This window comes from Aristolochia californica, unplaced genomic scaffold (assembly GCF_029961685.1).
Source record: "Aristolochia californica isolate CCGP_79_NKW_82.1479 unplaced genomic scaffold, dmAriCali1.0.hap1 SCAF_16, whole genome shotgun sequence".
NCBI classification, from domain to species: domain Eukaryota; kingdom Viridiplantae; phylum Streptophyta; class Magnoliopsida; order Piperales; family Aristolochiaceae; genus Aristolochia; species Aristolochia californica.
Genome location: NW_027181837.1, coordinates 15,982,588 through 15,996,421, shown reverse-complemented (window position 1 = coordinate 15,996,421; position 13,834 = coordinate 15,982,588). Strand labels below are relative to the sequence as shown.

Here is a 13,834-nt window from a genome sequence, read left to right as displayed (position 1 = left end):
CAGATTCTTATTTCAGTAGTAAGTGACTAGTGGCTGGCCATAATTTCAATTAAGCCTTCTTATATGGAGACTTGGATGAAGAGATCTATATAGAGCAACTTCTTGGATAAGTTGCTCAGGATGAAACTAGAAAGGTATGTAAATTGAACAAGGAGATTTATGGTCTCAAACAAAGTCCCAAGGCATGGTTTGACAAGTTTGGAAAAATAGTTTGGTCATTGGGTTGTTCTAGGAGTCATTGGGATCCTTCCTTATTAGTAATGAAAAAACATATCGGTATTGTGGTGCTACTTGTCTATGTGAATGATATAGTATTTTCGGGAAGTGAAAAGCAAGGGATTGAAGAGGTGAAAGCACACCTTGCTAGACACTTCCAAACTAAAGACTTAGGGTTCCTAAAGTACTTTCTAGGGATTGAGGTAGCCAGAAGTAAAATAGGCATTGTATTGACACAACAGAAGTATGTAATAGATACATTGCAGGAATGTGGGTTAATAGGGGCAAAACATGCAGACGGTAGTGTGGAACTTAGGGATAAGACCATGTACAAAAGGCTAGTAAGTAAGCTTATCTATGTTACCATTACACATCCAGATATATCATTTGTTGTAAGCATGGTCAACCAACTTATGGAGTGTCCCGTAAGGTTCATCTAGAAGCAGCTAATAAAACATTACAATACTTAAAGGAGGCACCAAGAAAAAGTGCATGAAACTCATAGTCAGTTGAAGAATGAGGCATATTCAGATGCAGATTATGCTGAATCAAAACTGGATTGAAAATTTTCTATTGCTCTTGTGTTTTTGTTAGTGGAAGCTTAATTACTTTGAAGATTAAGAAACAGAATGTAGCGGCCCACTCTAGTGCAGAAACCAAATAGACACTCGGTGAGCTTATGTGGGTCATATCTATGCTGCAAGAGTTAATTTTTCTGAATAAATAGGCCATGACTATTCACTGTGATAAACAAGCTGCAATTTTCATTACTAGCAACCTTGTTCCATGAACATACAAAGCAAGTAGAAGTCGATTATCACTTCATTCATGATGCAGTGATGAGAAGAGAAATGGTTACTCCGTATGTTCAGTCTGCTAATCAGATTGCTGATATATTCACCAAGGTCTTAGGCAAGAAAGAATTTAGGGCGTTCTATAACAAGCTAAGGTTTCTCGACATATACGCTCAAGCTTGAGGAGGGGGGGGGGGGGGGGCGGGGTGCGTTAGAATCTTTGTTAAGGTATTTTGATCATTTCACCGATCTACACCTCATGAGACACTGGTAGGGTAAGAGTCATGTTAGAAGTATAAGTTTCAAGTTTGATAAAATTCTGAGTAGTATTCAATTTTTTTTTTTTAGTAGTATTCAATTTTTTGAGTTGCTATATTAGGAAAATATCTCACTTCTCCCTGGTTTGAGAGGTTATTACTACATCTATGTTATTTAGACTTATTGTTACATCTATGATATTTGGTTCAAGTTGGAATCACTGCCATTACCTCCCAGCTTGAGGGGGAGAAGTAGAAGAAGTACAAAAAAGAGGTATTTTATTCCATATGTTGTGGATAAGTTTTATGTGACCAAAATATTAAAGAAAGGGGGAGCACAAATGAAGCTTGTGCATCTAAGAAGAAATTTTTATATTGGATTATTTCATGGGCCCTTTTACAAGGTTTATTATTTTGGTTTGTGTTATATGTGTTGGAAGATGGTCGTGTTATATGGGACTAAACCCATTTCAGCTGCAGCTATTGTGTCTCTTTGGATGAGACATTATTATTGAAGAAGAGGAGACCTTAGTATCTATGTTACATCATTGTGACGAAGGAGCTTATTACTACATCTGCTATCTGTAAGAGTTGGTGCCCATGTTGGGACACTGTGATGAACGAGCTTATTACTACATCTATTTTACAGCATCGTGATGGAAGAGCTTATTACTGCATCTATGTTATGCCCCCTTATATTGGCATTTATTAATCCTACCGCTTGAGAGTCGTTGTCCTATGGAGGGACACGGTGATGGAAGAATTTTATTACACTTCTGAGCTTTGTGTATAAACCTACTACCTACAGAAGATAGGAGTGTGCCCGGAGCACTATCATACGACTTGAAGTGATTTTACTCTCACTTATCTTATGCTAGCTAAGCCTCATGGAAAAACCAATGGAGGACTGGAAAAATCACTAGCGTGAGGGGGGAGTGTTGGATGATATGGAGGACTGCCATTTTATACAAAAAATCATATATATCATTTGCAACAAGTTGGGAGTTCATGATGTTCTCTCACCCCTAGCTTGAGGGGGAGTGTTGGAAGAGTCCACATTTCTAAGAGTATTGTAAGATGGGCCATTCGACAAAGGAATGTCCACATATCTAAGAGTATTATAAGATGTGTCACATGACTAAGGAAGACCCATATTTCTAAGAGTATTGTAAGATGGGCCACACGACAAAGGAAGGTCCACATATCTAAGAGTATTATAAGATGTGTCACATGACTAAGGAAGACCCATATTTCTAAGAGTATTGTAAGATGGGCCACACGACCAAGGAAGACCCACATATCTAAGAGTATTGTAAGATGAGCCCAAGCACATAAGGAGTAGGAGCCACCATGATTACCACGAGCTAGCATCCTTATCACATAAGTTGGAAGAACAAGAATGACTCACAAAGATAACCACATGCCAGTTGGAAGATCAAGAAGGATTCACAAAGATAGCTACGAGTTGGCATTGTTATCTTATGGTCACATCCTCAAAGAAGAGTTTTAGTTTGAGTTATGTTTGTCTTCTAAGTGCAGAAAGTCAAGTACTTAACCCATTAGTGGGGGACGGAACCACTGCCAACTCTGACACCCACCATTCCCGTTCCCGTTCCCTACTGCTTCTGTCGGAATTCGAACGCAGAACGTGGTGCCCAGCTCTGATACCATGTCAAACGCTTAGCCAATACAACTCAAAAGATGGGTTTGTTAGGTGCAGAAAGCCAAGTACCTAACCCATCAGTGGTGGACGAAACCACCTAGCTTTGACACCCACCGTTCCCGTTCCCTATCGCTTCACTCGAATGCAGAACGTGGTGCCCAACTTTGATACCATGTTAAACGCCTAGCCAATACGACTTAACAAACCGGTTTTTTAAGTGCGGAAAGCGAAGTACCTAACCCATCAATGGTAGACGGAAACACCTACCTCTGACATTATTAAAATATGTATACTTTAATTAATAAGAAAAATTGTTACGAGATAGATATGTTGAACCCCTCCAATCACAAAAGGCTAAGAAAATTAAGCTTACGAAAAAGGTCGGATAAGAAAATACCCATTATCACCAAGAAGCCATGGAAGAATAAACTATGAGATGTTAAACTGAACCACTCCTTTGTATTGATTAAGAGTAGTATTTATATATAATTTAAGATCAAAATGATAAATACAATAATTATAAATCTTCTCCTAAACCGAAGGGAAGATAATCATTGTCATGCTCCCTCAAGATAGGTTGCGGTTGGATAAGCTAATTTTGTCTCATAGTAATTGAAACTATAGAACTACTGATTTCTAAGGCCAACACATTAACACAAGATATCTCAAGGGAAGGAGAGGAGAGGAAGTCTAGCTTTTGGAAGAGAGGAGAAAAGAAACCAAGGGAAGGAGTGAATAGAGGAAGTCTAGCTCTTGGAAGAGAGGAGAGAATAAACCAAATGAGAGAAAAAAGAGGAAAAGGGAGAAAAGTGTAAGGATGAATTTAAGCCAAGAGGGAGAGGCTTTGTAAGGATGAATTTGAGCCAAAGGGAATGACTTGAATTTGGAGAGAGATTTGCAGTAGGGGTTTTTAGGGTTTGGAACCATTGATGTACCCAAGGAGGTCATACCCGATGAAGAGAGTTTCAAACTAAAGTTTTCATGAGAGATAGTTGGTAGAGGTGTGTTTGCACAGAAATATTGATGGTAATAAGGTGAAACTCGTTGGTGTTGAGTATTGTTGAATACATTGGAGCATTTGTAGATTCGTTTGTTGTGGACATAGTGATTGATCTAGCTGAGTAGGCAGTGAGCTGGAATTGAGAAACAATGAGCATGCAGTCATTGACCTTAAACATTTGTCGCACATGCGAAACTCGCATGTGTGAACCACTTAAGCTACACATGCATTATTCGCACGTGTGCGGGCTCCCTTTCCTTCGATTAGTCAAAAAGTTTTTAATTAATCGAAAGTTGAAATAGAGAAGTGAAGGAGGAAGAAGGGGAGACCAAGGCAGCGACTGTTAGAAGCTCGATTCCGATGATGGTGGTTGATGAAGGTGCTAGTAAACTTCCTTTATAGCAACGCCGATGCTTTTGTGGGGACTAACAGATGGTTGAAACATGACATAGGCTAGAGGGCATTGACTTGGGTTTTGCCAGTGGTCAACATGGGAGTAAGGGATGCATCATCGATGAGTAGTCTGAAGGACAATGATGGAAGGAAGAATGACCGTCAATGGAATTTGGGTGTCGACAATGAGAAGAGGATAACTGGAAGATGAAAAATCTAGAAGATGAGTGTTGGAAAGTTGGTGAAGAGACTCTCGACGTTCCATCGAGGCTTGGTGGGAGGTCTTTTGTGATAGCTTTGTTCGAAAATGTCAACCCAAAATCAAAATCGACTTCAAATGTCAATAGGGACAAAATCGACGACAACAAATAAGAATTTGGTGCTAGTTTCCACTAAAGAGGGTGTTACAAAGGAGTAACAGGGAAAGAAGATATAAAAAAAAAAATCAGAAGAAGGCAGATACAGAAGATTAATCAATCTGCTTTGATACCATATGAGATATTAAACTGAACCACACATTTGTATTGATTAAAATTGATATTTATATACAATTTACAATATAAAAAATAAATACAATTATTTATCTCCTAAAGATAATTCCTTATCATAAACAACACAATATCAGCCTTTCTTTTCCAAAACGTTTTGCCCATACTTTCCTCTAATACACCTTGGATGTATCAACCACAACGTCTCACGTGTAACATTATGTAAAATTTATTTTATATATCACATATCATATAAGATGTTAAATTGAAGATCAAAAGTGATATTTATATACAATTTAAAATATAAAAATAAATACAATCATTTATTTTCTAAACCGAAAAGAGAAAAAATCTTCTCCTAAATCGAAGGGAAAATGATCCCTCATCATAAACAACACAATATCAGCCTCACTTTTCCAAAACGTTTTGCCCAAACTTTCCTCTAATGCATCTCGGATGTATCAACCACGTCTCAGGTGTAACATTATGTAAAATTCATTTAATATATCACATATCGGCCCCTTCCCGAGACGTCCTGAGGCAAAACTACGAAAACACAATAAACAAATAACTAAACAAATAACTTAGGAGCTTTGGAACTTCATCCGACTACAACCACAGTAAGGTCTAATTTCAAAGAGATTTTCACAACATTATCCTCAAAAGAAACTCGAAGACACAGCTACACGCCCACCATATTTTACACACAACATCATTGAGAAGAGAAGAACAAACTCAAATTCAACGGCACAAGCTCAGCTTTCTTTACCTGCTCGGTTGAAGAAATCTCTGGCATAGAAATAATTATCCACATCCTAAAGAGTATCAGTGAAAGTATACAACAACGCATGAGATATCATCTTTGCTCTTCTTAGCAAGACCTTCTTCTGTGAGATGCTTGGCCGCAGCTTGAGCATCCTTCATGTCTCTGATCGAGTCTACAGCCTCTTGATTTGACATCACCTGGACAAAGAAACGTTTTACTGTCTCACCAAAAATTTTCTCCTTACTACTTTAAAACTCGTCTCAGAACTCCCATGAGTTACCTTGATTATCAGTCAAAGGAAATTCATTTGGTGTCTCATATATAACTACTACTGAGACAATCGGGTATGGTACTAAGAATTGCAGGTTGATTTCTTAGGGGCAGTTTTCAAACAATCTAACCGATTCAAGTATTTTTTATGTCTTATGATGCACAGAGCATGTCTGCTGCATTCATTTTCATCATCCTATATTGGCCTTCTTTGTTGCGTATACTTTTTTTTTTTTCAATTGTCTGACAGATGTTGCGTTTTAAGTTATTTCCCTTAATATAATTACTCATCATTCTTAAAAAAAAAAGATATTGATTTGGAACTAACAGAAGTAATCACCTTCCACAGCCCGTCGCTAGCCAGTATGAGCAAATCAGTTTCTTCATCTATCTTCTCCACCACCACATCTGGCTCTGAACTAAGGTGCTTCTTCAGACTCTTGTCACCGAAAGCCCTTGCTACTGCCAGCTGCCCATCAACACGCGGAACGTCACCTGTGCCATATATTATCAAAGCAAATCTCACGCTCACAAGACCGTCAGAAGTCTTTTTAGCTAAAAGGTAAGTGTCTGAGTCAAATGCATATCAATTTCCCTAGTTACAGTTTTAATTCCATTACTCCTTACAGGAAGACAGCCAGCACAAAATTTTCATGTATTTTGAAGCAGTTCTTCATAAAAGTTCTGCAGGGGAAGCAGAAAAAGAGACGCTTTCCAGGAACTAATTGAAGAAAAGTATCAGATGGAATTGGATCCTTGCGTTGCCGCACCTCCAATCGGGACCTCTTTGCTTCTACCAAGGCAAATGTAGTTATTCTTTAAAAAACCAAGACGGCTTCTCTACCCCTTGGCTATATCTGCGAGTTGTGGCCCCTTAAGGAGCCTGGATGGATTTATGTGGATGCAATTGGATCGGCTGGCAGCATTCTGATGGTGTGGGACACCAATACCATAGAGGTGCTCGATCGTTACCGTGACACTTACTCCCTCGGAATTAAGCTGAGAGACAAAGGTTCTGGGAACAGTTGGTACCTAGTCAGTGTGTATGGCCCTACTAGACACCATGAGTGACATCGCTTTTGGGATGACCTCTTGAGGACTTGTCAGATGTGGCCTATTCCTCTAATGCTTACAGGAGACTTCAATGTTACCCGCTTCTGCCATGAGAAATCCCTACCCTCCCGGAGAACTACAACCTCCATGAGGCCATTTGCAAACTTTATTGGCGGTTGGGACCTAGACAAGATTACCCTATTTGGGAAGACCTTCACTTGGTCAAATGGCAAATAACCCCCCGTCCTCTCCAAGTTTGACCGCTTCTTAGCTAACAATGATTGGCTCCAGTTATATAGCAATGTCACAGGCAGATTTCTCAATAGGGTCGTTTATGATCATTGGTAGATTCTGGTGGATACCCATTTCGGCAGTTTACCACACCCCCCTCCCCCTCTTTCAGATTCAACAATACTTGGATGACAGCCCCCTCTATCCAGTCCTTCTGGGCGAGGATGGTCGTTGTTGGCCCTAGCGAATAGACCTTCCCAATTAAGCTCAAACTGTTGAAACCGTTGCTGCGGTCTTGAGCCTCCACAAGAAAGGCCTCTTCCTCAGTAGAAAGAGCTTCTGCCCTTGCTCAAATTACCACTCTAGACTCAGAGGAGGAGTCTAGAGGCCTCTCTTCCTCAAAAGTAACTCAGAGATATGCCCTCCAAAGGCAAATGCAGTCCTTCGCCCACAACTAGCTTGTGCACTGGAAGTAGCGTGCCAGATTTAAGTGGCTCTCAAATGGGAATGCTAATACTAAATTCTTCCACACAGTTGCCTTTGCACGGAGAAGAGCCAACCGCATCACCTCACTTAGGATCAAAGGCAAGACTACCTCGGATCGGGCCCTTATTTCAGACTCACTGGTATTTTTTTTGCAGATTTATATTACGATAGCCAGCCAGTCCGCCCTTTCATCCAAAGGGTTGACTTCCAAGAAATTCCATCGACTGCAATCAGCCTCATCGAGTTCCCCTTCTCCAGTCGGGAAATTGAAAAAGCAGCCCTGGGTCTTCCTCTGGATCACGCTCCAGGCCCGGACGGATACAATGGGGAATTCTATTGCCGATGTTGGCCCCTCATCAAAGACGACATTTTTATCAGCATGGCATCAGATATAGGAGTATCAGAGCTTTGTTTATTACCCTCAGCCCTAAAAAGAATGGGCTGAACTCCCATCTGACTTCCGACCGATCAGTCTCACCACCAGTGCCTATAAGGTGATGGCGCGCCTCCTTGCTAATCGCGTCAAGGCGGTTCTCCCTATTGCCATTCATCATGGCCAAAGTGTTTTTATCAAGGGAAGGAACATATTAGGTTCGGCTATGGCATGTCACGAGCTCATCCACCATTTTACGGTTTTAAAGCTCCCCAGATTCATCCTCAAGCTTGATTTCGAGAAAACCTTCGATAGAGTTAACTGGAAGCTTCTGGACACCCTCCTTGGCAAGATGGGATTTGGGGGAAAATGGCGTTTCTGGATCCAAAATTGCATTTCCTCTATGAGCTACTCCATTCTCCTCAATGGAACGGTTTGTGGGTATTTCAAGGGATCCAGGGGAATTAGACAGGGAGACCCCCTTTCCCCTTTGCTTTTCAATGTGATGGCAGAATATCTCTCCTTCTTGATCTATTCAGCCAAGAACTTGGGATGGCTCCTCCCCACGACGGACTGTGTAGCCTTTGAAATACCGATCCTTCAGTTTGCAGATGATACCATTTGTTTTGGGGTTGGTATTATGGATCAGATCAGGAAACTGCGTGCTGTCTTGGAATTATTTGAATTGGCATCTGGGCAGAACATCAACAGGAAGAAAACCACTCTCCTAGGCTACCACATTGACTCATCTGTGTTTTGGGGTATGGCTGACAACTCGGGCTGCTCATTAGGAAATCTACCAATTACCTCTCTGGGGCTACCACTTTTTGACTCTCGACTTCGGCGTCGCTTTGGTCCCCCCTTATTGAGAAATTAGAGAATAGGCTAGCTACTTAGAGGGGTAAGCTTTTATCTATAGCAAGGCGTCTCACTCTCCTCAAGTCGTGTTTGGCAAGGCTGCCAAACTATCTGCTATCATTCATGCATTGTCCAACCTCTATTTGCTCCAAGATTGACGCCATCCGTCGGTGATTTCTCTAGAAAGGATTAGAAGACACCTTTAGATGGAAATGAACAAAGCCCTTATGCTCAAATGGATTTGGAACTTTACGTCAAGCATAACAACCTATGGAGAGATATGGTCAGGTTCTACCTCCAATTTTCGGGTGCCTGGTGGAGAGAGGGTGGCGTCACTCGCTTCTTATCCTTGATATGGAAATCAATTCAAAAGCTCCTCCCAGTATTCAGATATACAACTTCCTTTTACACAGGCAATGAAAGGACCCTCCTCTTTTGGTCGGATGAATGGTGCGGCCCCCGCCCCCTCTCTGGGGACTTCCAAGGGTTCTCTAGGGTGGCTAGGGACCTCTCTTGCTCAGTGGCTGATTCTTGGAGGGAACATTCGTGGAGTCTCCCGTTTCGCCGGGGACTAAATGATGCGGAAACTTCGGTTTTTTGCTCTCCTGTTCAGACTCAGCAGCACTACTATCCGTGAGCATGCAGTTGATAAGCTGACTTGGAAGCCCAGTATTAATGGCCGATTCACTGTTACTTCCGCCTACTCTCATGTCAGAAAGCAAGACTACAGTATGCATGAACATAAGGCAAACCTGGCATGGAAGCTCTCAGAGCCAAGTAAAATCAAATTTTTCATGTGGACAGCCATTAGGAAACAGATCCTCACATCCGACAACCTTCATAGAAGAGGTTTCGCCACCCCCGATTGCACTTGTCCTCTTTGTGGTGTGTGCGAGGAGACAATTCAACATGTTCTCTTACATTGTGGTTTTTCATGGCTAGTTTGGATGAAGATTTTTTAGAAGATTGGACTTCAAATGGGGCTTCACCAAGACCTCTTCGACACCTATGAGATGGTTATGGGGATCCGCTTCCTCGGTTGGGTAAGTTAATTCTCTTGGCATGGCTTGCACATGTCCCATGGTGCCTATGGCTCGAGCAAAATAACTGGAGATTCAACTCCAAACAATACGACTTCACATGTTGTGGGCCTTATCTCAAGCTGGTTACATACCAGGAAGGAGTTTGTCTCTCTATCAGGTGTTTCCCTTCGGAAAATTGGAGTTTGATCGCTCTTATGATCGGCCCTTGCAGGATTCCGGTTATGGCCATCTGGGATCCTCCCCCTTGTGACTGTATCAAACTCAATTTTGATGACAGTGTTATAAGTTGTCCTAGGCTGGCTGGAGCAGGTGGTGTTTTCAGAGGTAGCAATGGAGACCCTATTTTATCTTATGCTGGGTCGGTGGGCATTGCTGATTCAAATACTACTGAAGTGAGTACTCTTCTATTCGGCCTCCAAATCTTCAAGGAACGTCACCTTGGCAAGTTGATTATTGAAGGTGACTCAAAGACAATCATCAATTGGTGTTCAAAAGATAGCTCTCTCCTTTGGTGCCACTGGCCCATCACTAATTGTATTACTGACATTGTGTCTTCTATTCATTGTAATTGGAATCTCATTCTTAGATCAACCAATTCTTTGGATGATAAATTGGCAAAATTCGAAACCTCCTAGCAATCTCTCATTGTTTGAGAAGGCTTCCCTCCTTTGTAATTTGCTTGTTTGAGCTTTTGTCTTAATAAAATTCAGCATCATTTAAAAAAAAAAAGTATCAGATGGATGGATACCTGGCATGTTCGACACAAAGCCACCTTTGCTCACAATAGCATCCCGCTCCATGCCAGGTTCATGATCAACAGATAGCTGCTTCGCCACACCATTCTTAGATATAACTGCTCGTGAATCCCCAACATTTGCCACTACCAACTTTTCTCCGTTGACTAATATAGCTGTAACAGCAGTAGAACCACCTCTTCCAAGGTCAATTGCTCGTTCCAAAATTTTACTGTCAGTTTCTTCGTAAGCTTTTCTGATGGCATTTTCAGTTTCCGTCCAGAAGTTAGGCTGCTCCCAGCAAACAATATAAAGAAAAATTACAAGATGTTATTTAAAAATACGAAAAAGATAGCAGGTTATACCTGGAAGCAGCACCTTACCTCCTTCAAGATATTATCGAAAAGATGGGACTGCAAATAGTCAGCAACATCATGACCCAAATGACCATCAAATATTGCAAACAATCCTAATTCAGAGTCGTGTACTTGCTTGAATTTTGCAACAACATAATCTTCCATGGCATGATTTGACTTTCCTTTGACCAGATGGAAGCCATGAGTTATATGTTTCCCAAAGATCTTGCTCTTCCCTTTCCCTGTATCAGATGGACCAAACCCAGCTTTTGCCTGCAAGCAGCATATGAAAACTAACATGAAGGACTCTGGCAGAGGCTTTACAAGTCTCAAATATTGAAAAATAAAAAATAAAAAGCCTCAGTTACAGTAGTGGAAAAAAATAAGGATATCTTCCCTCAAGTTAAAAATAACACTGGTTCATCCAGGTTCTTGAGACATCTCACAGTTAGTCCTCCACATAATTTTTTACTAATGATTGGTAAACTTCAATAAGGATACAAGGCATTAAATAAATAGTAATGCTCACCACAAATAATCGAAAACATATGTGAAGAATTGAAGAAGTTGTGCTAGGAAAAGATTATTGCAAATAAATGTAAGAAAGATGAAGCATGGGTGAATTGCTCGTGGTTTTTTAAGAGCTCAACTTAACAATTTCCCAAAAATCAAATTGGTCAATGAGTTCAGCTTCCACTTACTAAGCGTTATCTGAATAAGAGGCAACAACAGACCAGGGATCTCAACCACCAAGAAATTGAATATTAAATAATCAACGAATGCTTTCTAAATATTTTTTTAACCCACTATACTGACAAGCCTTACAATAATTTGTGCAAAGAGTCTTTCCCGATGACTTGTAAACTCCAACAAGGATCATAAGCAATAATAATTACCAAAAATGATTCAAAATTAGGAGCTTGAATTTGATATTCCAAAATATCTAATTAGTACATACATTCAGGACAGCATTTACTAAGACATCTTTATCTGTACAAGGAGTCTATAAGCCAGTGACTTCAGTTAGGGACAAAATTAACAGGATAGTTCTTCATAACATCTCATTTCTGTAACAAGAAAATTAAGAAAGTTATCCACCAAAAACCCCAGTCATAAGACTTCCCTAGTTATTATAAAAGCTCTAAATCTTTAACAGATATAATTCACAACCAAGCCAGAAATAAACAACTGAGGAACAATATGACTCCAACTTAAAACCACGAGCAAGACTGTCTTCAGAAGGCAAGTCAGGTCAGAAACCACAATATCCAAAAGGGATGCTATCAAGGAACCAGAATATCACAATGTCACTAGTGAACATCCATTTCTCTTTTTGTTTGAGAATTAAGAAGTTGGTATAGCTATCCATAATATCATAAACTTGTCATGTTATCATTTTTTTACATTTAGAAGGTTGTTTTCTTTCTTCTCTAATGTTGGTTGCATACAAGCACCATGGCCCCAACACCCAGTGCATCCAACTACGAAACCCAAAGGTTGAATGCACCACTTAAAAAAGTAATGTACATTAGCATCTAAGGACACTTAGAAGATATCTTCTTTCCACCTTGTAGCCATCCTTTTATCTTTGTCCATGACACGAAAATTTTTACTCCCCATCCAAAAAAAGTTGATTATGAAGTTCGTGGAAATTATATATGTTACAGATTAACAGAAGCCCAATACAGAAATATTTACAGATGGCATGGGAGCGACAGATCAATTACAAAAAAATTTAAGAGTTATTCTATCTTGTTAACCATATCCTTTGTAATGACGACAGAGTCATAAATATCTGACCAACAAACTTTCTGCTAATTAATGCGAGCCTAATACGGCTACTGCCAGACTGAACTGTTCAACAGAGAAGTCAGGAGGTCGATCAGGAAAGTTTTTCCTTTGTAGACAGGTGCCCTTTTTATTCCTTAACAAGACTTAGCATGGAATCGAGAATATAAAAAAGGCCAAATGCATTTCTATTCCATGAGACATTAAAAACAAAAAACAAAAAAACAAGTTTACAGGGTCAAGTGCGATTCTGATTTTGGTATTGCTTCATTGCCAGCGTTCTAAACAGAAATTTTAGTGGTACCCACTGTAATAAAATCACTTCTCATAGCAATGTTCACTCGCTATTTTGATTAATCCCAATCAATAAAATTGCCGAAGGCACCTCCTCAGAACCACCTTCGACCACCCAAACTCATAATTCTACTCCTCACAAACGCTCCCTTCTGTTATTTTAGAATTCCATTTACGAAATAGAGATCATTACCCAATGCGATCCGATTCACAAATCAGAAAACTACATAAGAACAACAGCACAACAACACCATCTTCACCCATCATTGCTAGAAGTGCGAACCTAGATAGTACTACCAATACAATGGATAATGACAAAGAAGAAAACGTAGAATAGGAAAAAGGGTACCTTCATCTTGTGCAGAATTTCCCTTCCAGTCATGTCTGCTTTTGGATGGAGATGCTAAAAACACGAAGAGGCGAGAGAGGATGAACGAGACGGAGACAGGTGTGTCTGAAAGAAACCGTACGTGTCCGCAGGGAAGACAATATTAGTTTAAATCCAAATGTCGACCGGTAAAATGACCAAACAATACCTCCATTTTAAGGGAGCGTGTAGAGCAAAAAAAGTCTTTCCGCTAAAATTGAAAAAGGACCATGAAAGCCAGGGGCCGACAAGGCCAATCCTCACAGTTCTCCATTATCGACGCGGTTTCTCTTTTCCTTTCTTATTGGTACGAAAAAGCGTCTGGGATATTCTTTCACATTTCGAATCCAGTCGGTAAATCAGTGTTTGACCCGGTTCTTCGTTTCTCCTTGGCATGAAGAACT

At 40.3% G+C, this 13,834-nt stretch overlaps 1 protein-coding gene across 2 annotated transcripts; it reads right to left on the bottom strand.

Moving 5' to 3' along the window:
- Positions 1–5,373: 5,373 nt before the first annotated feature.
- On the bottom strand, positions 5,374–13,731 carry LOC137953413 (probable protein phosphatase 2C 39). Of its 2 annotated transcripts, none has more exons than XM_068800804.1 (5): positions 13,413–13,731; positions 11,009–11,254; positions 10,640–10,916; positions 6,176–6,342; positions 5,374–5,774 (listed from the first exon to the last, which is right to left on the bottom strand). In XM_068800804.1, the coding sequence occupies exons 1-5, from the start codon at positions 13,443–13,445 to the stop codon at positions 5,637–5,639; spliced, it is 861 nt and encodes a 286-aa protein (XP_068656905.1). In that variant the 5' UTR covers positions 13,446–13,731; the 3' UTR covers positions 5,374–5,636. The 2 variants fall into 2 exon arrangements, with proteins under 2 accessions (XP_068656905.1, XP_068656906.1); XM_068800805.1 differs by having other exon boundaries at positions 6,188–6,342; positions 13,413–13,728.
- Between the last annotated feature and the right edge of the window lie 103 nt (positions 13,732–13,834).